General features: G+C 38.7%; 1 protein-coding gene across 14 annotated transcripts in view; it reads right to left on the bottom strand.

Moving 5' to 3' along the window:
• PARD3 (par-3 family cell polarity regulator) overlaps positions 1 to 24031 on the bottom strand; it is a 648369-nt gene that overhangs the window by 145540 nt on the left and 478798 nt on the right. For 10 of the 14 annotated variants that reach the window (XR_012157609.2, XM_073334432.2, XM_073334426.2 and 7 more), the window contains one exon: positions 4480 to 4590. The exons of 3 other annotated variants lie outside the window; for them this stretch is intronic. Coding sequence is in view for 10 of the 11 variants with exons in the window: in XM_073334432.2 (XP_073190533.1) it covers positions 4480 to 4590 (111 nt within the window). In the remaining variant the exon portion in view is untranslated. Of the gene's footprint in view, positions 1 to 4479; positions 4591 to 7459; positions 7664 to 24031 lie in introns of those variants that run through there. One more of the 14 variants, XM_073334434.2, reaches the window with a different exon arrangement.

Genomic DNA, 24031 nt, shown 5'->3' on the forward strand with positions numbered 1-24031 from the left:
TGCCCAGAACAGGCAAAGGACAAAAAAAAGAAACAAAAAAACAAAAACGGGAAGGAGAATCCTCCCCATTTCCAAAAGGCACAAACTGCTAAATAAGGGAAAAAGAAAAAAAAAGAAAAGAAATACCTGTAAAATTAAGAAAAAATAATAAAAAAATAAGCAAGAGGCGTAACAAGTCACATGGCTTAGCTAATGGACACTGCAATACTCTGTCTCAAACTGAAGGCAGTTGAGAAGGAACTGGAGTGGCAGTGGGTCCACTTATATGCCCTCGTATTGTGGCATGAGGATGTCTAGGGTGCAGGTGCAGACCGCAGACACATATATAGCCTGATGTGGAGCCCCAAGAGGGACACTATTTGAAGAAGAACTGTCTAAATCCAAGCAGTGAACAACCTAGGCAAAGACTTTGGACTTGCTGGAGAATGGAAAAACCCTGGGGAAGGACAGGAAAAACAAAGGTGTTAGAATAAGCTGTAAAAAGAAAGTCTCCCTCCAGCCAGGGGAACAGACCAGAACGAGAAGACAAAACTGGACAGGAGAAGAGGAGGGTGCAGAAGAAGTCTGGACTCCCTGGAAGGCACTAAGACCCAAAAGACACTCAGGAGTGAAGTTATTTTTCCATAGATTTGTGTATCTCAAGAGCTTCATCTATGAGTTAAAGTGCATGTATAATTTAGAAGTGCCTTTGCAAAGCCTGTGTGTTACTTGCTGTAATTGTCATGAAGTCCACAAAAGGGTGACACAGTAATCCACAGTACACATGTGAGTGGAACTCTGGGGAGGGAGAAGGAAGGCTCTGAAAAGACTTGGAGGAGCAGTTGGGCTATGGGATCCAACTTCCCCGTGGGGCACCAGACTTGGAGTCTATACACCAGGAGTGTGCCTGAAAGGCCAGATATAGAGACTTTATCATAACCTTAAAAGCCTGTGGCAGCCAAAGGTTTGCGTACAACAGTCAGATGAGCATCCACAAAGGGGAGTGCAGCCAGGGCAGTAACGCTAGCTCTTTTAGTTGCCCAGAAAAGTTTGAAAGCGTGACCTGAGTGTAACCAATACAGCAATGTTTGCCTGAGTCTGTAGACAACCTGAAACCCCTGAAGTGTCTACTACCCCATATGTCTCTAAGGAATGTTAAATAGAAGATCAGCTACTCTGAAGGGACTGCACCAGCATAACCCCACCAGGGGATTCTATGCAGGGCAGGAGCAGAAGAATCTAGCAGATGCATCTCACCAATCCAAGCAGAGACACTTGGGGGCCACCCTTCCTCTTGAGGAAGGAAAGGACAGCTCCTACTACTCCTGAGGGAAAAGAGGGCCCATGCTACTGCCCCTGCCTCTCTGGGAGGAGAGGGGACCCACTGACACCACTACTCCAAGTATTGCACATGGAGGGGCAGGATCAGAGCATGGGTATCATGCACAGAGGGTCCCCCATGATGTGGTATGCCCAGAACCCAATATTGCCTTCATCTGGCCCTGAATGGACCCAATTCTGATCTCTGTTCCAGCGGTGTAAATGCAAGGTAACTCCTTTGCGCTCAGGCTTCAACAACAATGCTACCTGGAGCTGTAAGCTTGTCAGAGCTCATAACCTAAGCAGTTTGGGTCAGATGGTCAGTGCTTGGAGATATTAAAAGATAACTCACTAGCCTCCCTTCTCGGAGTAAACCAGTGCCCCCAGAATGCAGATACGCAGTACTGTGCTGTCGGGTGAAACGTCAACCTGAGATCTTGGCAATTTACCATTAATAAGTATCCTCTGACAATTTTTATAAGAATGGTGGGTGCTTACTCCAGGTTCCTGACACAGTTCCAATGGAGGTATTTGCTAAACATATCTGGTCTATACCCCTGTATTTTCAACTGGATAATTTACATCCTGGGCTAAACTGCTTTGTTACTGTTGCTGGAACACATGCACCAAAGCTGGCTAAAATGACATTCTCTTTTAAAAAGGAATTATTGTTAGTATTAGTATTGTATTCATAAAAGGCAGTTTTTATCCATTTCAATCAGTGATCAATTGAAGTGTATTAATTTGCTTATTTGTCTTCTAATCAATATGAACAAAATACTTTCAAGAGTTTAAGCAAAATACTATTGTAAGCACATTACTATTAAAATTGCAAAGTCAGAGTACAATAATTTTATAAAATTGTGGGCATGATTGATTTTTTAATGGACCATTCACTTGTTCTCTGACCCCTAAGGATTTTTTGTTCCAAGCCTCTTACACATAGTAAATTCATTAAATTCAGCCTAGTTCCCAAAAGTATTGCATCATTAAAGGTATAGAGCTTCAAACACCAAACAAAACAGAGTAAGTGAACTGTGCCAGTAAAACACAATGAAAGTGAAAAAAGGAGCCATTATGAGCCAGCATCATTTTACTGTCTCCCCCAATAATTATTTCTAGAGTTTTAGTTAATTTGCATGGGCAATAATTTATTATGTATCTAATATAGTTACATGACAAAATAGAAAGGAAGAACTGCAATCTGACTGCGACAATTCAACACCACCATGGACTGACTCATAATCTGGTACTTTTGGAAATTTAAGGAAGCACCAAGCACATTTTTGTTGCTATGTTATCATCATTTATTAGTAGTACAGACCCCTGCCACAAAGAAATTACATTATAACTGTACACTTGACACAACAAGAACGAAACCAACAATTGGGGTGGGGATCTGAGGGAAGAGGAAGGATCTGGGTCACAATAATAAGATGATGCTGTAACCAAGTTCTGGCATGTGCATATATTGATGATTCGAGTGGATATATAAATTATTTTGTGACACAGCAAGAGTGAGGTTTTAAGGAGAGATTTCAAGGAGGCCAGAGTAGTTTGGTGAATGGGGATTGGGAGGTTGTTCCATACATAGGAGGCTATATAATTATACAGTAGTACTCAGAGTGACTATTACAATCTGTTTTATGACATGCACATTCTATACTCTCTCCAATATTACCGAGTGCGCGCATAACAGAAAATTTCCCTACCATGAAAAATAATTTTGTATGTCATGCAGAGATTCCAACAGTCAGCTTTGATTATATAAACACACACACACACACACACACACTTTGTTACATATTTCTTCCAGCTTCAAAACATTCCTTTACAGTTTTATTTGAGAGAGCAATTACTTCAAAAGAATGTCTCAACAAAACAGGAAAACATTTAGTGCTCCTATTTTTGGTTTTATCAATAGAAGGAAAATTAAGCCATAAGTAAAGATCAAAAGCTATGGTTTGGCCTCTATACTAGCAGAAGAGAAACTCAGATATTTACAGTTAAACTCTATTAACAGATTAATCCCACATATCTTTTGGGGAGCAAAACATCAAATATAGAGTATGCAGATTTATGTATATTAAGGACAGAAGGGATCATCATGATCAACTAGTTCAACCTCCTGCATTACACAAGTCATAAAATTTCACCCAGTGATTTCTGCACCAAGCCCACAACTTCTGGCTGAGCTAGGGCATATCTTTTAGAAAAACATACAGTCTTCCACCCCATCCCTAGGTAAGTTGTTCCAATGGTTAATAACCCTCACTGTTATAAATGTGCACCTTATTTCTAGACTGAATTTGTCTAACTTAAGCTTCCAGCGCTTATAGCTTGTTATGCCTTTGTTTCCTACAGTAACCTGCCACCTACTCTCAGAAATCTCCCCATGTAGGTAATTTTAGACTGTGATCAAGTCACTTCCTAATCTTCTCTTGGATTTAGCCCTAAATGAAGTAATAAGACATAACAGAGCCTCGGCCCAGAATCCCTGGGGTCTGTAAGACACAGGGTGAAATTCAGATTGGAAATATTAGCTTGTTTAAAATAATGAGGAGCATATGACACAAACAATATAGAGGCTTCAAATGTTAAGGGAAGGAGAACAAGGCAAAAATAGAGGTACTCACCACTCGGTTTTACAATTAACAGTTTAATGTACACATTACTCCATGACAACAAACAGAACTGCAGTGACAAATTTATTTGCAATGATCAAATTTTAAATTCTATTCTGAACAGCATAAAAACAATTAGTAATAAACTAGGTATGAAAGACTTTAAGGGAAAGATACAAAATGTATTTCAATTTTATATAAATATTTGTTTTCTGAGAAGTCTGTAAAATAGATTATAGAATCAGTCTTGAGAAAAAATTAAAGTAACTCTTTCACGTGTCCTAATTAAGAAATAATTATACAGCTGCTACTGGTCGCATAAAAGATACTGAATGACAGTTTCTTTTGACTGCACTGTTTAGGTCCCAAACAAGTCCAGTTTCTCTCTGTTTCTTTCTGTTATATTAACTATATAAACACATCATCATTGGGTAATTTTATCAGTGAAAACCAAACTTCAGTTGCACGTAAATTCTTGAGTTTAGAAACACCACAAAAAAAAAACAAACAAACAAAAACTCTCTCTGCTAATGTTTAAGCAAATACTGAAGTCTACCTCTCCTGTTCTTGCTTCATTCGTATTCTCTCCTCTTCTGAAGTAAGGGCTTCCTGAACTTTAATTTTACCAGTTTTCTCAATCTTGTCATCTTTGCGATGTTTGCCAAACCTGTTAATAACAAAACATTCTAACTTGTCAAATGAACACAAATGTATTTCTCTTTTCCTAAGACAATGTTGTGCTTATTATCAGAGCAGCTGCTTGAAAACCAGGAGGGGAGACTTCCAAGATTTCTGAACCTCCATTTTTAATATTTTTCTCTTTTTTTCTTGAGAATTTATAAAAGTGAGGGTTTTTGTTTGGTTTTTATTATAGCATTGTAAGCTTTTTTATGACATTTCCAGATCACTATTTTTAAATCCAAAGGCAACCGATGTCTTAAAAATTACTCAACACTGCAACTTCCAGAGAATGTAAATCAGAGTTTACATTATTTTAGGCCCTTCTTTTATGAACTGCAGGAGACAATCCAGAATCATCTATATAATAATTGCTTGATAAGCAATATCAGTTCACTTCACCCTATAGCAGCAGTTGCATTGGCTATAGTGGATAGAATTCAAATTGGTGGTTTTCGCCTTTAAAGCCCCAAATGGTTTGAGACCTGGTTACCTGTAGGATTGTCTCTCTCCTTGTGACATGCTGTCGCGATTAAGATCAGCGGAGGTGCTTGAGCTGGACCTCCTCCTCTACATACAGGAAGAAGTTGCTGGCAGAGTGCTCTCCATGAGGGTCCCTCACCTCTGGAACGCCTTTCCCACACTTGCTTAGCCAGACCTCAGAACTGTTTAACTTCCAGGAATGCTGCACATCCCACTGTTTTCTGCCAAGCATTTGGGGAGGGGAATGTCTGAGTCTGGAAGTTTATTTATTGTTAGGAGCAGAGTGTGTGTATTAATTTTTACCTATCATAGATGGAATTACATATTTTATACATTTAAATAAATAAATAAAATATTCCTCAATTTTAGGGAGTAAGAAAACGACAACTTTTTGGCATATTTAAAGCACAAGGGATAACAGCTACCTATCTATTAAGCCCATTGTGTTGATCAATTCAAAAACATTAAGAGTATTTTTTGCATCAAATGCTCTGCTGAAACTGATGAAAGTAGATAGCCACTTGTGGCACTCTTCACTCAGAAGTTTACATCAAAAGTAAAATGAAAGCACTAACCATGTGCAAAGTGCAGCCAGGTCATTCAAATAGCCATCCAGGCAAAACGTTTACAAACAGAAGAATACAAACTTCTCTTAAACACTTTAAAAAATTAGTATTCAGAGGAAAACTTTGAAACTAGCAGGAATTTATAACATTTTTTCCCCTTTTCCCTCCTTCTTTCTAAAACAAAGCCACTGTGTGGGCCAAATACATACCATACAGTGACCCTACAGAAAGATTAATCTTAGGCCACACCATCTAAAGATAAAATTACACAAGGCAGCCAAGTTTATGGATCTTAGGTGTAGCTATAAAAAATGAAGAAAACGAGGACTACACAAACTTTGGAGTACATGGATGTTCTCTGTTTTCCCCAGGATGCTCATTTCTAAAGTAATCCAGGCCAATGAGGCTAAATTGATCATTACAAATTATTTGGAAAGGGAGAGGACATGACAGAGATGGAGACATGAAACACTAAAAGGAGGTATAATATTCTGTTAGCAATTGAAATATCTGGTTATACATTGGGACAGTTGCTTTATGTATCACTTTTATAATTAAAATTCAATCAGAGATTAGCAGTACCTGGATAAGATAGGAAGAAGAGTAAAAGTTCAATATGGCTGCACTAGGAGCTTTTTAACTACCTGAAAATCAAAAAGGAATCCTACAAAAAATGAAAAAAATTGACAAATTGCTAAGGATGAATGCAAAAGAGTAGCACCAAGCATATAGGGACAAAATCAGAAAGGCTAAGGCACAAAATGAGTTACATTTAGCAAGGGATACAAAAACCAGAAAGAAGAGGTTCTATGAATACAACAAGAACAAAAGACAAAGCATTGGTCCACCATTCAGTAGGGAACAGTTAGTAATGGATGGCATCAAGAAGATGGACGTATTTAATGCCTATTTTACTTAAGCTTTTACTAAAATTGTTAATTATGACCAAATGCTTAAACACAATTAATATTAACAAGGGGGAAGGAACACAAGCCAGAACAGGGAAAGAACAGAATAAAGAATGTTTAGATAAGTTAGATGTAATCAATTTGGCAAGGCCTGATGAAATTCACCCTAGGGTACTTGAGGAACTAGCTGAAGCATTAGTAATTATCTTCTTCAAGAACTCCTGGTGGACAGGGGAGGTCTCGGGAGGACTGGAGATGGAAAAACATGGAACCTATCTTTAAGAAGAGTAACAAAGAAGAGCTGGGGGAATTATAGACCAGACAACCTATCTTTGATGTTTGGAAAGATACAAATTGATTTTTTATCAATTTGTTCCAGTAAGCACCTGAAGGAAAATAGGGTGATAAATTACAACCCACACAAATTTGTGATGCTACACCAATCTAATTTCCTTCTTTGACATGGTTACCGGCTTACTGTGGTCTAGATGAAATTGCTGGGGGTTGGGGGAGAGAGAACAACTGGCTAAAAAGTGAACTCAAAGAGTAGTTATCAATGGTTCACTGTCAAACTGGAAGGACATATCTAGTGGGATCTCTCTGTGTCCAGTACCATTCATATTTTCATTTATGACTTGAATAGTGGAGTGGAGAGTATGCTTATAAAATGTGCAGATGACACCAAGCTGGGAGGGGTTGCCAGCACTTTGGAGGGCAAAATTCAAATTCAAAATGACCTTGACAAATTGGAGAACCAGTCTGAAACCAACTAGATGAAATTCAGTAAAGACAAGTGCAAAGTACTACACTTTGCATGGGAAAATCAAATGCCACACCCACAAAATGGGGAATAACCGGCTAGACAGTAGTTCTGCTGAAAAGATCTGGGGGTTATAATGGATCACAAATTGAATATAAGCCAACAATGTGATGCAGATTGAAAAAGGCTAATATTATTCTGAGGTGTATTAACAGGATCATTGTATGTAAATCATGGGAGATAACTGTCCCACTTTATTTGGCACTGGTGAGGCCTCAGCTGGAGTTCTGGGTCCAGTTTTGCATGCTGCACTGTAAGGAAGATGTGGACAAGCTGGAGAGAGTCCTGAGAAAAGCAACAAAAATGATAATCGGATTAGAAAACCTGACCTCTGAGGAAAGGTTAAAAAAACCTGTGTATGTCTAAGTCTTGAGAAAAATCGACTGAGGGGGGACCTGATAGTTTTCAAATAGGTTAAGCTCTGTTCTAAAGAAGATGGTGACCAACTGTTCTCCATGTTCACTGAAGGTAGGACAAGAAGTAATGGGCTTAATCTGCGGTAAGGGAGATTTACGTTAGATATTGGCAAAAAACTCCAGCAACTTTCTAACTATAAGGATAGTTAAGAACTGTAATTGGCTTCCAAGCAAGGTTGTGGAATCCCGATCACTGGTGGCTTTTAAATTAGACAACACCTATCAGGGATGGTCTAGAATCTAGACCCTGTCTCAGCACAGTGGACTGGACTATATGACCTTTCAAGGTTCTTTTCATTTCTATGAAACCTTGCATTTCTATGGTTCTGTAATCTTCTAAAAAAATCCACCTATTTATCAAATAATAGTTGCTCCCCTTAATAAGACAAGAAAAATTATATATCTCAGGTAAGATTTTCATCCACGTTTTGGATCCTATATGCTGGATGAAAGGGCCCAAGTTTAAAGGAGCGCTAAACCTCAGGATTTGGCCAGAGGATTCCCTCAGGGCCAGAACCGTGGAAGACAGCTGCAAACCCTGGTATATGTGTGCTGGTGTGAGGGGAGGGGAAAGAGGCTGGTGGTGAGAGAAGCACCTCAGGGGTCAGGCTACAGCACATACTTCTGTGGAGATTCCAGGCAGCATTACGCTCCATAGGCAACCAGGGCCAGGCTGTTGTTACTCTGACAGGACCCCAGTGCTGTCTATGTTATGCCAGGAGCAGCCCAGCATTGGGAAGATACAAACGTGACTTGAAACCACCATGCCCCCTTTCCCACTGCTCCTTTTGGAGGTACACCCTTAATGTACAATGAGAAATATAGACCAAACAAAAATGTAATACTTCCTCTCCACCCTAGATAATACTAAAATAATTCTAAATGTAACTTCTATTTACAAACATAGTTTAATATTCTTCTAAGAATGGATATAGCATGCATCATATTATTAAACAATATCCTCTTAATAATAACATAAGCAAGCAAGAGCATCTCTCACACATTAATCAGTTTATTTAGTGTTTCCTTAATCCAAGTTCTGCTTCTTAAAGCGTAGTTTTTAAAAATGGTTTAATGCTACTCTAATTGGAACATATACAAATATTTCAAGAATTTTTTTTTGTGACAGATTGAAATAAGGGGTGCAAATTAAAAATACCCTATCTATCCAACGGTGTGAGAAACTGATGATGGAGAGCAACTGAAACCTTGTTCACTCTAATTGCCAACGTACTCCAGGGTTCTATTAATTTTTAGCTTCTTCATTTTTCTTTTGCAGCAAGGGTCAGAGAACATTTCAATACACATGTGAACTCCCAATGTCAGATTCAGAGTTTTAAACCTCAACTCAGCCTATGACAACAATATTTAATATCAAGACAGTTAAAGATATAAAAGGATCAATTATTTTTGTTTTATTACCTTCTAGAACAGGGTGTCTATTTCACACAGGCCACCTTTCAAGTTACAGTATAGCAGAAGAAAGTGCTATCCTTAAAGGCATGATAGTTTGTTGCATTATTAACAAAGGGAAGAGGGTCTGAGAACAGAATCCTGTACTTCTGAACCTTTACCTCAAACTAGGATAATCTGTGTGTAACCATCCACGCAGAGTAAAGTATATAGCAAAAATCCTTTTGTTGGTCACACAGCTGTACTAAACTGGCGTCTGCTTGCTTGAGTGAATTTTCCATCAGCCAATTTGGGGACTGATCCAACGCCTATTAACCTCAAGAGGAAGACTCCCAGTGACTTCAGTGGACTTAGAATCAGGCCCTCAGAGTTGCTCAACAATATAAGGAAAGAGTGAAAGAGGAGAGAAAAATCCCTTGGAATGTAATGATAAATACACAGGAAAGTTCATTTCATATTAAAAAAAACAAATCAGATCAGTTTTCAGATTGAGGAAAAATGGTTATATGTGAGCAATATGAATTCTGAAATGTTATCTATTGAGAATAGCGTCAGTTAGAAAGAACGTATCAATATCTCCGATACAACAAAAATAATCTCCATGTAATCTGCTAAATGGATTTTACTCTGATGCGTTACTGATGAGATCATTGCCATCTGCCAAATCGTCCACATATTTCATTAGAATAAAGAGCTATGGAAGAAATATGCATTAGCTGATTAATGAAAAAAACACAAAAATTGATTGAGACAGAAAAAGTTCAGTAGCATTATGTTCTTTAATAGACAAACGACCGTCATTAAAAATTAACAAATGGTAAGTGTCTCAAGCTATTCTATCGATGCTTTCTGACGTAAAGTAAGGCATGCTCTTTTCCCAGTAGTAGTGACAATATTTTTCTTTCACACACACACACACCCCCCACTACTCAAAAAGGGTATTACCAATAACCTATGTAATGTTTTAACCCTGTTGGGTCAGCAAAATTATAAGATTTATATTTTTTAAAATTCTTCTAAACAACACACAGTACCTCTTTTCATAGATAAAATAAAAAGTATTTTAAATTAGTGTCCAACACAATACTTAAAACAAAAAGTTCTTGATTTATGGCAAACAGATGCTTAAAATAGCATCAGCTGCTTAACTTAAAAATGGTAGAATATTAATCCTGAAATATTAATGATCTTGAGAGTTTTCCAGACTTTGGCAAAATTTTAAAATTAATATTTAATAAAACTCCTATTTAATGCAATATGTGTATTATAAATTCCCAACATATATACAGAACATCTGGTGATCCTAAATGCTCATGTTCTGCACAACCATCTTTACTAACCATGAAGTCTCAGAAAACTTAGGTAGATCAGACTCTGCATGATGTGCCTCCGCAGCATCATTATCCTCCATGTGCCATGGAAGCCCTGCTTGAACCGGGTGATATGGTTGACATGCACATTCTCTCATCCCCCTTTCAAACCAACAAGGATTCCCTACTTATGTTAAAAAAATGACAGACACATTCTTTCCTCTTATGAAGAGCCCACCCTGGCTGGGTTTTTTGATGCAGCATCCAACAGGGGAGGCCCTGGTAACACGGTTTATTGAGATCTCTCGTGCTGCAGAAGCATGTAAAGGGGACCTGCATACTCTGTAGTGGCATAGATCTTCCATGGAAATGGAGAATAGTTCCGGAGCAAACCCTGGGATTCACAGTTTATTGCACAAGAAGATCACTTGAAAAGTCTTTACTGAAAAGGAATACCATCAACACCGACCACTATTACCCAAGCTACCAACAGAGATAACTAGTATGGGCTTTGCATCTATCAATCATCACCCTTAGAAGGCCCTCCATGCCACAAAGAATGCGAGAATGTCAAGACAATCACAAGGTGCTCCTTTCCCTGTATGTATCCCAGCCAGCATATGCTCTCACCAAACCAAAATCTAGATCCACTACATTGGGGAGGAAAGACTGTCTTGTGAAATCAGAATGACCCAACTCCTAATCCCAGCTCTGTTGCAGGCTTCCTCTGTGATTTTGGCAAATTACTTAATTTCTGTGTGACTCAGTTTGCCCATTCATAAAATGATTAGCAAACCAAGGCATGCTACAAGGCTTAATTCAATAGCTTTAATAAAGTGCTTCAATTTCTTGGAATGGAAGACACTATATATGGTTAAATTATTATTATTCCATACCAAACCACTTGCTCCTTACAGTGTGCATATTTGCATATCAGGTATGTAACACTTTAGTAAATCTCTCTGTTAAGAGAGTCCACCTTTCTGTAGATTGTTAAACATATGGTTAAACTTCTTGCATTGTTTCCTACAATTATGACCGTTTCTACTTGCTGCTGTCATTAAGAGTTGTGATAAACAAATAAAAAGACACCCTATGGCAAGTCAGAAATATGCGAGAAATTAACATCCAATCCACAATACTGCACTTTCAAACCAAATCATGTGCAGGCTGGGAAGGGCACAGTAGGCAGGGGTAATTTTCTAAGTGACAATATACAGGAGATATCAGCCAGTCAGCAAACAGAGACCTAGAAATATTACCCTTATTCAGCCTGCCCTTCCTGCCCAACTCACTCAGTGATGCCACAATCTACTGTGAGAGACACCATAAATTATTTACTTCATGGTGGTGAATTGTTCTCTGTTAAACAATGAGTTGTGGCATCCCTGAAAGAATCAAGGAGGAACGTAACTGATTACGAAGAAAAAAACCTTCCGTTTACACATGACTATTTTGGTAATCAGCAATGATGAGAGTAACCGAAGAAAAAATACATGACAGTTCAAAGGAGATTTTGTAAAATGCAATGCATTTGGAAGTTTGCTCAAATGTAGCAAGAGCTCTTACAAGGCACACACCCATGAACATGAGAAACATTAGCTTCAATGGTCCTAGAAAGATCAGATTTGATAAACTCAGTGCATGTTGTTTGGCACGGAGAAACAGAAATTTGTTTTTAAAAAATAACTCTTACGAGAGATCTGGCCAAATTAAAAGTAGGCTTTTAATCGGTCATGTGCTCTTAATGGACAACATATCCTTTCATTACTGTCATTTAATGCATTTACAAATGCTTTTTGTCCCTCTCTCTCATAATCAGTATTCACCAGTCGAGGCTGCAATGCTTTATCAGGTAACTCAACACTCATGAGTTCTATAAAGACGTGAACAGTAGGATGTAAAAACAACTATTGGGAAATTTGAAATAGAAGATTGGGGGGGGGGGGGGAGAAGAGAACTACTGAGAGTCAGTTTCCACTTACAAAGCGAAGGGGAGCGTGATTCTCATTCTGAAGGAGTCACTGATTAAAAGTCTCAGTGCCACACTACTAGGGATTTTATTGTATAGACCTATAAAGGCCTCTACATGGTAATATATAAACAACATATATGGGAACAAAATTTTCAAGTCTATACTTATCAGATTAATCATAAACAATAGCATATTAACATTTGCCAGTTGCTGTCATATCCAAAGTATGGGACTGTGACTTGTTCTACAGACTGTAATTTTTTCTTTTGTGAATTTTCTGTTTGTGAAAAATATTACTCTAGAAGATTTCATGTCAATGCGTTTCAACATTATTTCATTCAAATTTCACTACACAGCTAAAAGGGATCTTATTACCCACATCATGGCTCCTAATGAAAGGCCTAGCATGTCAAAAACACAGGCCAAGATGGCCATTTTCTATTGTTGGATTTGTTCAATTATACATACGATGACTTTAAAAATTGTGGATGAATGTGGGCACTAATAAAGCTACATTATGTGACTTTAAATCACCAGTGTCCACTTAAAGTACTTGAGGAGTGTATTTACGCTGTAGATACTCTTTAGCGTGTCCTCTTGACTACTATACTTCTAATTCCCTGTTCTGTTCCTTTCAATGCATTATTGTTTCAAAATACAATGCTCCAAATTGCAAATTACATCTGGCTCAAGGGCTGATCATGAGAAATACTAGCACTGCTGCCTCTGCCTGAATAACTCTGATAATAATGAGAGATTGATTGTGCTCCAAGCAACCACATGATGAGAAGGGTCAATCTGAATATTTCTATTAGCTTCTTTTGTTAAGCCTAACACTTTGCCAGGTCAAAGGCAAATAATCACACCACATCTGGTTACCATGATTTTATTTTTCCTAAAGAAGCAGTACAATTTAGAAAATTGGTACTGGTCCAAAGGCAAACCCTATAAGAAGTGGTAATGAGATATGCATCATAAAACCCCATCCATTCATATGGGCACTTAAGAGAAGGCAAAAATAAGAGTTGGAAGGACAATTTTATCTCACACTTTTTTAATATTAAAAACAAAGGAAGTAGACCTTAGTATTATGAATAGTCTTTATAAATTCACTTTATAATTGAAACGCTTGCATTTGAGCGTTATGTACCCTCAGTGTAAATGTTTGATACAAAAACCCAGTCAACATGTGCTTAGTTGGCATCCTAGTAAGAAAGAGAAAGTTTTTCAGATACAGTGAATTCTTAACATCAACACAGTTAGCATCAAAATACAAATGGTATACACTGATTTGATGGAATATTAAGACATGCATTTGTTAATTAGACCATGAGGACTCCTCAGTAACATGCCTCCTAAAAATAAGCCTTACAGCCATATAATCAAACTGTAGAAAATCAGAAAATGTATATGGCCACATAAAAGGTTAATCAAACTACTGATAGTTCACCTGGAACCTTCCGAAGATTAAAACTTCCCTACAGATCTCATTATCTGAAAAAACTGAATTGTCAGTCAGCATTTTTTTCTGTCAATTACTGGAAAATCTTTGTTGTTACATGTTTCCCAGAGAATATTCTCTGTAGGGCAAATTAAGCACACATGTTATCACTTTAGACCTTCACTCTGATTCACAAAAACACACTTAATATGGCGGGGAGGAGGGGAACAAATGCTTCCCAACAGAGGGTGACAGGGACCATAGACAACTTGGCAGGAACTTGTGGAGCATGTTAATTTTAATAAAGATGAGTAGTCACCTTCATCTCCACCATGGAGGTACAGACTCATGGAGACTGCAGGTCTCAGCATGTCATTCTGCATCTTGAGCTGCATGACCTGAATGAAGGTGGGTCACATTTTAGAATGCCCCAGGGTACATTTTGGGCACCTCCAATTTGACCGGTAAAACTGAACATGACTTGAACATGGCAGATACTTTTTAATCATAAAGACCACACTTTAAAATACTACTTTTAAAAAAAAATCAAGGAATAATCCCAGTGGGCAGGACGTCTTTACAAGGTGCCCTAAGACAGACGTTCTCAACCTTTTTCTTTCTGAGCCCCCCGCCCCCCCAACATGCTATAACAACTCCATGGCCCACCTGTGCCACAACAACTGGTTTTCTGCATATAAAAGCCAGGGCCGATGTTAGGGGGTAGCAAGCAGGGCAATTGCCTGGGGCACCATGCCACAGGAGCCCCCATGGAGCTACACTGCCCAGGCTTCAGCCCTGGGTGGCAGGGCTCAGGGACCTGGGCTTCAGCCCCATGCAGTGGGGTTTCAGCTTTCTGCCCCAGGCCATAGCAAGTCTAATGTTGGCCTGCTTGGCAGCCCCCCTGAAACCTGCTCAAGGCCCCTTAGGAGGCCCCGGACTCCTGGTTGAGAACCCCTGCCCTAAGACACAAGGAATTAATTTATTACATACAAATGAAGTCCATGCTCCTGTGCAAATCTCAAGTGGAGGTCAAAGAATAGCAGTTAAATTGTGTGTTTAAAAAGTCTATAAATAAAACATTTCAGACACACTTTTTCGGCTTGGAAATACAAGGCCAGATCCTCCACTGGCATAAACTGGCATATCTCTGTTGCCTTCAGGGCAGCTACATAAATTTACATTGGCTGAGGATCTAGAACGCAGTGTTGAATGTTACCTCATATGGAAAAATATCTTCTGTGTGAAAGATTAAGAGCTGGATTCTGTATTACGGGAATGTTTGTGCAGAACCACTGGTTCAAAGCATCTCAAAAGCTGACATAGCCAGAGATGGGAGGATCATTCTGTGGTAGGAGGAATCACCGATGGGACAGAGCTGGCAGACAGGATCCTGTGCCAACCCCGCCACAGCTGCTGGAGTTGGCCAGGGAGAAGGGGGAACTGGCTAGAGATGTTCTGAGCCCTAGAAATACCTGGCTGCCCTAACAGCCCCTTAGGCTATTGGTAGTAAGAGCTAGGATTTGACTTCATGGTAACTGGAAGTGCAATAACCGAATCAGTTGTAAATCATGCCTTACGTTATTTGTGTGTGCATACTTATTTCAGATGAGGAATGTCCTATTTTGATATAATTTAACTGAGAAATAAGGTATTAAAATAAAACACTCAATTCAAAATAAGAGTGTCCACACAAAGCCTTCACCAAAATAACTAGAGGTGTGAATTACGAGCAATTTAGTTATTTCAGTGCCAGTTACCATGGAGATGAGTACCTGGTTAAAACAGCCAATTGGCTGCTCTAATTTATACATTCACCTTTTAACTCCTGTTCTCATGTGATCCACAGCCACAGCAGAGGAGGTAGGCTTGCTGCTTTTTCTTAGAAAATAGTCTAACAGTCCCAGGATCAACAATTTATTATTTAAATCAAAACAACTCCCTTCCTGGCCCAAGGGTTCTTCAGGTACTGACACCTTATTCTTATGATTTGTATTCCACTGGTACCAGGAGGCCTAGCAAGAGTGGGCTGCTATAATGCTCGTTACAGTTCATATTAACAGAGCTAGGACATCATGAAGGGTTTTAAAAATCTCTATTTCAACTTCAAAACATACTTTCCACAGAAACTTTTGCAGCCTAAAAACAAATCTTAAGAATACAAATGAAGATGAAATTGGCACTAAGACTTGCAAAACTCTTTATAGTACCAAAGCACTTTTCATACTTTTGTAGCCAAGAAAGAGAAATGAACTAGTAAAGATTTCTTTGTACTGCTGATATCATCAGGATCTATTATCCAGATATCCTGCTTTGGAGACTCCTGCATTTTTCTGAAGATAATGCAGTGGGTATCATTACACAGTATCATCAGAGAAAATAAATGTTTTAACTCATTAATTGCTTCTTTGTCTGGACCTCCCGCAGCTAAGCATTAATGTCTTTTTAGTACCAAGTTGTATTCTGAATGTAAGACTTTCAGCACTAGAAGTTAAAAAGAAAGAAGCATTAACAATAGTTGGAAATATTTTAGATTATTAATTAGTAAGGCTACAATTTAGTCACGGAATCCATGACTTCCAGTGACCTCTGTGACTTCAGACTGTGGTAGTTGGGAGCTACAGGGTACCCCTGGTGCCTCTGGTGGCCCCCAGAGCTCCTGGCTGCTGTGGGGAACCCCAGCTCCCATGGGTGGCAGGGAAACCCCCAAACCCTCACTGGCAAAGGAACCCCCAAGAACTGGGGGAACTGGGAGGGCCCCCAAGCTCCCGGCTGCCGGTGGTGGAATCCCCGAGCCACTGTGCCAGCAGAGGACCCCTGAGCCCTGGAACCCTCAAGTCCCAGGCCGCCGGTGGTGGAAACCCGAGTCCCCATTGGCAGAGGACCCCCTGAGCCCTGGGCCGCTGGTGGCAGGAACCCCTGAGCCCCTGGCTGCCAGCAGGGGAATTCCCGAGCCCCTGCTGGCAGGGGACCTCTGAGCCCCGGAATCCCCAAGCCCCCAGCCACTGTTGGCAGCTGGGGAGTCCCCGAGTCCCCAGCCACCGGCGGTGGCAAAGGAATCCCCAAGCTCCCAGTCCCCGTGGGCGGCAGAGGAACCCCCAAGCTCCTGGACACCGTGGGTGGTGGGGAGCCCTGCAGCTCCCAGCCATGGCGAGGGAATCCCACAGCTCCCAGCTACCGCCGACGGGGGTACTCCGCAGCTCCCAGAAACATGGGAAGCGGGGGGCACCCCATAGCTCCTGGCCACCACGGGCAGCAGGTGGCAGGGATACCCCGCAGCCCCCCAGCTGCTGCAGGTGGCTACTAGCTCCTGCTCAGCTGCCCCGCTTCAGGTGGTGGGGGGATCCACAGAACCCCATTTTGTCAGGTATATTTTTAGTAAAAGTCAGGGACAGGTCACGGCTTCCTATGACTTTTACTTTTTTGCCTGTGACCTGTCCCTGACTTTTACTAAAAATATCTATGAGAAAATCTTAGCCTTATTTATTAGATATTCTTGTTCAAATGTTTAATAGCAATTCAACTTGCATTCTAAATACTGTTAGTACAGCTCCTGTCTAATTTGCTAGAGGCCCTTGATATTGGTCTAAGGTGTACTATATTCATGTTCTTTATTGCAGTGTTCATTAAAACTGATGCAACTTAGGGCTTACTAGCTTTTATACTAACCCTTGTATATGGAATGTATATAGCCGATCCATAAACTCTGGTTCCGATTTGAAGTTTTCTTACTCGGTGCTAGCTACCTAGCATAATTTTAAAAAAAGCAATATACAAATATTTCCAGCCATTTAGAAACGAGGCAATCCACAAAACAAACAAAACCTAACCCAAGTATTCAGCAGTTGTTAATGCTGTATGTTATTAGCCTAATAATAATTTTGAGCACTGCAAAAGTGTCATCCATCACAGGATCTGAAGGAACTATAAAAGACAGTAACGGGTAGGTATTATCCCCATTTTACAGTTTGGGAAACGGAGGTACAGAAAGACCAAGGCCCAAATTTTTAAAAGTATTAGGCATTGTGACATTTAAATTTCATTTTCAAAAATGATTTAGCACTTAGGACCTTAAATCCTATAATCAATGGTATTTTGGCTCCACAGTGCCTAAGTCTAACAAGGAATATCCCTATGAATTTAGCATTGTGGAAATATAATGTATATAAATATTAACCATAAAGATGTATTCACAAAACAGCATGGAAAGACTCCATAGAAGCCATTATAATAGTATGCCATAATTATATGTTAAAAAAGCACAAATCCCAGTAGATCTATGGATAGGGTCTCTGGGCCAAGTAGCACTGTGCTCCACTGCATGACTTAAAGGTGTATTTAACTTCCTAACATGAATTTATTAAAAATATATATATCTGACTAGGTCTGTAAGTTAGGAGGCAACAAAGTCATTGAAAGAGGTGCTGGAAATATGGAATCTATATTTTCTGAGGAAGTGATCTTTCAAGAATCATTTCTAGTCACCCCATATCAGAAGCTAGCCCAAATATGCTCTGCAGAAACTGCTGATCAGGTGAACACGTTGCAGCAGGGTCTACTTTACAAACAACATAACATTTGTTTGCACTCCCATCTTTCGTAAATTTGCACAGAAGCAGCAAAAGTTAATGTGCAACAGAACACTACATTTGCTGCTGAAACATTATTCCACATTAAAAAGGTTTACTGCAACTTTGCAAACATGCTTACCTGAAAGCCATAAAAAGAGCGATACTAACAAATAATGTCAGGTCTGTTACAGTGCATTCCAATCAGTTCTTCACACTGGTGATGAGGGGCCATTAGGAGCCACTCTAAATTATCCTTGAAAGAAATTTTAACATATGATATTCTATATAATCCATTACCATTTTGGAATGAAGCCATATTTAAGAAGTTGTCCATTCTGAGCTGTAAGATGAATTAGCCGAGCTCCAGTGTCTACATGCTGTAGAACCACTTCTCACAATTATACAAAATGTGAAGAGGGTATTTAAAACAACTTCTTATTTTTACAAATGAATATAAAATCTCTCCTTTAGTGACTGACTGACCTCATTATGTTAAAGTTCCTATTTAATTCCTATGCTTTGAGATCAAAATGAGGAATTTCAGAGTTAACACATTTTTACTTTACTAATCACTAGCCAAATAACATTTTCGAGGTTAGAGGCGCCTCACTGAAACTTGTGTGGCGTAATAAGAATTTCCTTTTATCAGTTTTAAATTTGTTGTCTTTCAATTTCATTAGACATCCCCATGCTCTGTATTATGAGAAAGGATAAAAAAAGGAAGTGTACTTTCTTTATGCTAATCATTATTTTGTATACCTTTATCATTCTCCTCTTATTTGCTTGTTTTCCAAAAAGTCACAATCATTTAAATATCTCTTCTGACGGAAGTCTTTCTATGTCTCTAGACATTGTCTGCCATATATTTTTTCAGGACGACCAGAATTGTACACAGTATTCAAAGTGAGGGCATGCATATATGATGGCATTAGAATATTTTCAGTATTATTGTCTGCTCCATTGTTTCTACATCCAAACATTTTGTTTCCTCTTTTAAGCGCCACTGTGCAATTCATAGAGGTTTGCAACATCTAGGCCTTTTCCCTGAGTGGTTGTTGTTGTTGTTCAGCAATGTGTATAAGCATTTCAATCAGTGTTCTGGTACGGCTCTTTGGGACACTCTATAGTAACAACCTTTTCCCATTTTGAAAATAGATCATTTACTCCTATTCTTTGTTTGTGTCTTTTAGTTAGTTTCTAATCCAAGACAGTACTTTACCTTTCTTCCTTTACTTTTCTTCTTGTGACTATTTATGATTATTTGGTTTCCTTAATAGTATCTTGGAGGGCCTTTATCAAAGGGCTTTTGAAAGGCCAAATAAATTATATCAATAAGTTCTTTTTTATCCACTATTTTTGTGATCACACTCAAAATTCGGGTTGGCTGGAGAAGAATAATTTTTCTTTACAGAAATCCTTCCGGTTTGTCCCTATCGTATCATGTTCATGGATGTGTTTAATAACTCTATCTTTAATTATTTCAACCAATTAACCTTGTACTAAAGTATGGCTCATTGGTTTGTAACTCCCAGGTTCATCACTCTCACCTATTTTTTGAAAGACTGGTTCAACATTTGTTACCCTCCAGTACAGCAGCTGATTTCTCTCTACTTTCATCCATGTAGATTTCACCTAGGCTCTAGGGCTTCACAGATTGTGCTCAGCATTTATAGACACAGTCTTTTTAATTGTGACTGCTGATCTACAGGAATCATTTTGTTCATGACCCCAAGCTAATCCACATAGGTATTTCCTGGGCAAACTAGTGTTTGCTACAAATGTAATGATTCTATTCGCTAACAAAACACAAGGAAGTCCTAACAGGAGCATTCCAACACACTATGAATACAGATCAATGCTCATAACAAGTGAAATGCTATGTTAAGTTAAAACTCTATTCCCTAGAAATTGATCACTCAAGCAAATGTCAGCCTAAGTAGTTCAACAGTCATCTGACTCGGTCTATTCCATTTCTTAAATATAATTTTACATTCATTTTCTTTTAACAAATACAAAACATTCTTAAAACTATTTTCAACCAGGATTTTCAAGAAAGACTACAGCTTTAAAAACAAGGTATAGAATCAAAGCATCTCTGAACTATTATGCCAATATTAAAGATATCCAGACACGATCAGTTGCAAATTAACTCTCAAAAGAAATGTTTCCAACACACATTGCAATGAATGTCATTAACAGATCCTTTCATCTAACAGATCCTTCACTACTGAAGACAGTATTTATTTACCATACTTCGTTAGGGACTGAATAGTCAGTAACCTTCAATTTTCACATCAATTGTAGAAAAAAATTCCCATTTTCTATATAGACTAGAATTGAAATTGACTTAGAATATCTAAACTGTCAACAAATTCTTTTACGAAAAGGTTTGCTTTACAGGGATTATAAAGTAGGTGTCATCCTTGACACTTGCATTCTATATTCACTCTGCAGATCTGGAAAAGAAACGTTAAGGAACGTCAGAAAGGGTCTTAGAAGACTCAGCTGTCATGCTATGCACCTCCTTTTGCTTGCTTTGCAGTCAGATACTGTGTTGTAGATGTCAGAGGTTCTCTATTTAAACTCACTGACAAGCAAAGGAAGAATACTGGGAGAATATGTTATCAGCTACTATGGACTTGTCTGTGGTAACAGGTCAGACACTTATTTCTGTGTGTGTTAGAAACAGAAACCCTGATTCTCCTCAAATTAAAAAACATACACTATACCCACATCAGATTTACAAATTCAAAATTTACTTTGGAAAAATCAAGTGGTAAGAATACATAGAGCAAAACCACTGTTTCCTGTCAGAATGACAAACTAGAATGCCACATAAGATTATGTTAATCTCTCATTTTATATCCATCTTTCACAAATACACACCAGTACTTTTTGTATGTCATTTAAAAAGGCATAGAGTTTACAACTCACTTACTGTAACTGCATTCCTTAAATCACTGCTGGATTATGTGAGGTTGTTTAGTTAGCAATGAGAAATTTGCTTCATCAAACCACACACATATGCACCAATTAGATCTCAGTCATAAATAACTATAACGCCTGATGTTTTCAGACGCAAGAAATGAAACACCATTATGTTAAGGTCTATTTTCCACAAAACAACTGATTATAATTGCCAAGAGGGAATGGAGAGAAGGAAAAGAGATCAGACTATGAAAAGTAAGGGAGGAGGAGAGTTGGAGGAGGCATTGTTTTCTTCATCTAATAAGAACATAACTATTTTCATGCCAGGCTTTTTGTTAGCTTTATTAAACCATCTCTCTTTCCAGTCCATATTTACTTTTAATTAGAAAGTAGGAATTGAAAAATAAGAAAATTCTTTGAATGAGAGTTATAAAAAGAAAAGTAATTATCTATATCAGGGTAATATTTGCTCTATGGCTGATTTCTTTTGAAGACTGATGCTTCTGTGAATTCTCAGTAACTAACAAAAATCTGAACCAGGATCAGAGCAATCTGGCCAAGACAGAACCTAGACAAGCTGGTGGGTCATGAATAGGATTCCCCCAGCATAACAGAAGAGGACTATGCCTCCTCTATCACAAATAGGAGAAGTACAGTGTTACCCTTGCCCTGTATAATTCAGTTAGGGTCCTATTACATCCCTGACTGTTTTTGGACATGCTGAAAGCAGCAATGCCCCACAATACATTGTTCTATCTGTGGCTGACTAGATGTGGACCTTGCTACAGTTATGCACAGTTTGCTTCAACCAAGATGGATGACGGTAATGTACTAGATATAGAGCAGCCTTTGTCAAGCTCCTGAAACTTCCAAATGGTTCAGAACACACCAGCCAACCGTTTTGGTGGGGTAGGTGACTGGTGGCACAAAGCCTGTGCACCACGCTCCCAACTGGGCACTAATACTGCTTCAGGTGCAGTTCAAGGTGCCAGTGACAATTTTCAAAGCCTGAAGTGTCCTGCTGTGAGACATGAGCTCTCTGCTGCTTGTCCTGGGAACACAGCCTTTATAGAGCAGGGATAGAGAGGGTTCTTGGCTGACAAATTCCAACCATTGGAACTTGCTCCCCCTTAATTGTCTACCAGAGCCCTGGTTTGGCAAGCTTTACCTCTTGCTATAAGGCATTATTATTCAGTGAGCCTTATTGCCTCTTTTTTAAGTTGTTTTAGATCAGATCACTTTTTTTTTTAAAACTCTACGAAGGTTGGGGTGCTTTCCAGTTATTTTGATTTGTGCGTGTTTCAACACTATTGTAGAGCATTAGGCACTTCTGCCATATATGTTCAACTTTAAAGGTCTGGAGATGATTGGTGAAGATTGAAAAAAGAAAGAAAATATTAAGTTTGCGAATATGGAGGTTAATTATTACATCTTTGAAATGACTGAAATTTCAACATTTATATAAGGACTTATTTAACCCTACACATTCAAAAAATGCTCATTTCAAACTGGTCTGCAAATCTTCAGCAAGAAAAAATACTTATTTGCTTTTTCTCCTTTCTCAGATATCATGACAAGGAAAACTAAATGAAAAACATGATGTAGGCAGCTCAATCAGGAAGCTATGTAACAGACAATAGTTATCTGTGTACGTTATTCTCCCAAATGCCCAGTCAGAGGTCTCAGATGGCTAATGTGGTTGAAATGTGTAATTCAAAGCTACAAATAATATATTTATGAATCTGGACATGTTCAGTGCACTCTGGAAACGGCTGTGTAAAAAAGACAACACTATATCTGATTTCAGCTAAACAAGGTTTCAAACTAAATTATCTATTTCCTCTTGCAGAACTGGATGAAACAACACTGTAAGGCTCCCAGTAATCATTTTAAATGTAATTGTAGGATTAGATTCTAATGGTAATATGGGAATATTGCATTTGCATTGGCTTTCCAATGTGACAGTTTACCCATCTGTGCTCTACAATAGTCGAGAGATGAGATGAAGGCCTGGCATTGTACGATCAGAGCTTTACGTTTTCGTAAACACCATAGGCCAAATCTTGAAATTGTGTCCCCAATCCTGCTAACACTTATGCCCTTTAAACAGATGGTGCTCTCTCATTGACTTACTTCAATGGACTAATCCACATGCTTAAAGTTGTACAGCTGTGTGCTCACTTGATTGGGGCCTTAGTTCGAACGCAGGCAAGTATAAATTAATTTATATCATAATATTCTTATCTCATAGTTTCATAGTTAAATAATATTCATTTCATGAACAGCCTCCACAAAGGAAATACATTTCTGCATCACACACACACAGAGGCACGCCCACCTACCTTTTTTGGCCAGCTCCAAACCTGTTTCATAGCTATAAATGCTGATGCCTAATTACATTCAGACCATTTCTCTTATCATGCATTTGATTCAGGCTCCCCCTCCCCTTAATTTATATTTCCAACCAGATGTGATTGAAGGCTGGAAAAATCAACTTCTGTGTCCTAATGTGGAATGCATTTATTTCATTTTTGCTAAATTGGCCTAGTATAAGAACATTTTATCTGTTCTCTTTACCAGCATCATGAAACCTGAAGATCTC

This window comes from Lepidochelys kempii, chromosome 2 (assembly GCF_965140285.1).
Source record: "Lepidochelys kempii isolate rLepKem1 chromosome 2, rLepKem1.hap1, whole genome shotgun sequence".
In the NCBI taxonomy this organism is placed as follows: Eukaryota; Metazoa; Chordata; order Testudines; family Cheloniidae; genus Lepidochelys; species Lepidochelys kempii.